Source organism: Penaeus monodon, chromosome 33 (genome assembly GCF_015228065.2).
Source record: "Penaeus monodon isolate SGIC_2016 chromosome 33, NSTDA_Pmon_1, whole genome shotgun sequence".
In the NCBI taxonomy this organism is placed as follows: Eukaryota; Metazoa; Arthropoda; class Malacostraca; order Decapoda; family Penaeidae; genus Penaeus; species Penaeus monodon.
In genome coordinates, this window is record NC_051418.1 from 21,560,778 (window position 1) to 21,561,288 (window position 511).

At 40.1% G+C, this 511-nt stretch overlaps 1 protein-coding gene across 1 annotated transcript in view; it reads right to left on the reverse strand.

Moving 5' to 3' along the window:
* Window positions 1–511, reverse strand: part of LOC119594304 (proto-oncogene tyrosine-protein kinase ROS-like) — a gene marked incomplete in the record, with an annotated part of 29,713 nt that overhangs the window by 7,618 nt on the left and 21,584 nt on the right. Inside the window, 1 exon segment of the mRNA XM_037943363.1 lies at window positions 159–306. Coding sequence (XP_037799291.1) covers window positions 159–306 — 148 coding nt within the window.

The window sequence follows — 511 nt, forward strand, 5'->3', positions numbered from 1 at the left end:
TAAACAATCAAACGAAAATATATCACAGACTGAAATTCTTAATCTTATTTTATCAGATGATGCCAAGCCAGCTTCCAGAATAATCGAAGGTGTTCCTGTCACCAAATCCGCAACTCTTCTGGGAAGCGAATCGGGTATCACAAATCACACTAAAATACCTTTTGCTTTAGTCTTGAATATGGCAGAAGGACTGGCAATAGATATGATTCCCAGTCTGTTGTTGTAGACCGTTTCAACGGAAGCTCGGAAAACGTATCGTGTGAAAGGCTGCAGCCCGTCCACGGTGATGACGTTGTTTGTACTCCTCTGGAAATGAAAAGGGCTTTTGAGATAACGATGAGAAGGGAAGTGACTATAGCCGTAACCTGTGCTTGTGCTTTGTTGAAAATTGCGTCCCGAAAAACGAGAAAAAAAATTTCATTCAGTAAAAACTGGATTTTGTCTATCGTTCATTACACGCTGTCTACTCCATCCATAACTTATAAAAGACTAAATCTAAATACACCCCACG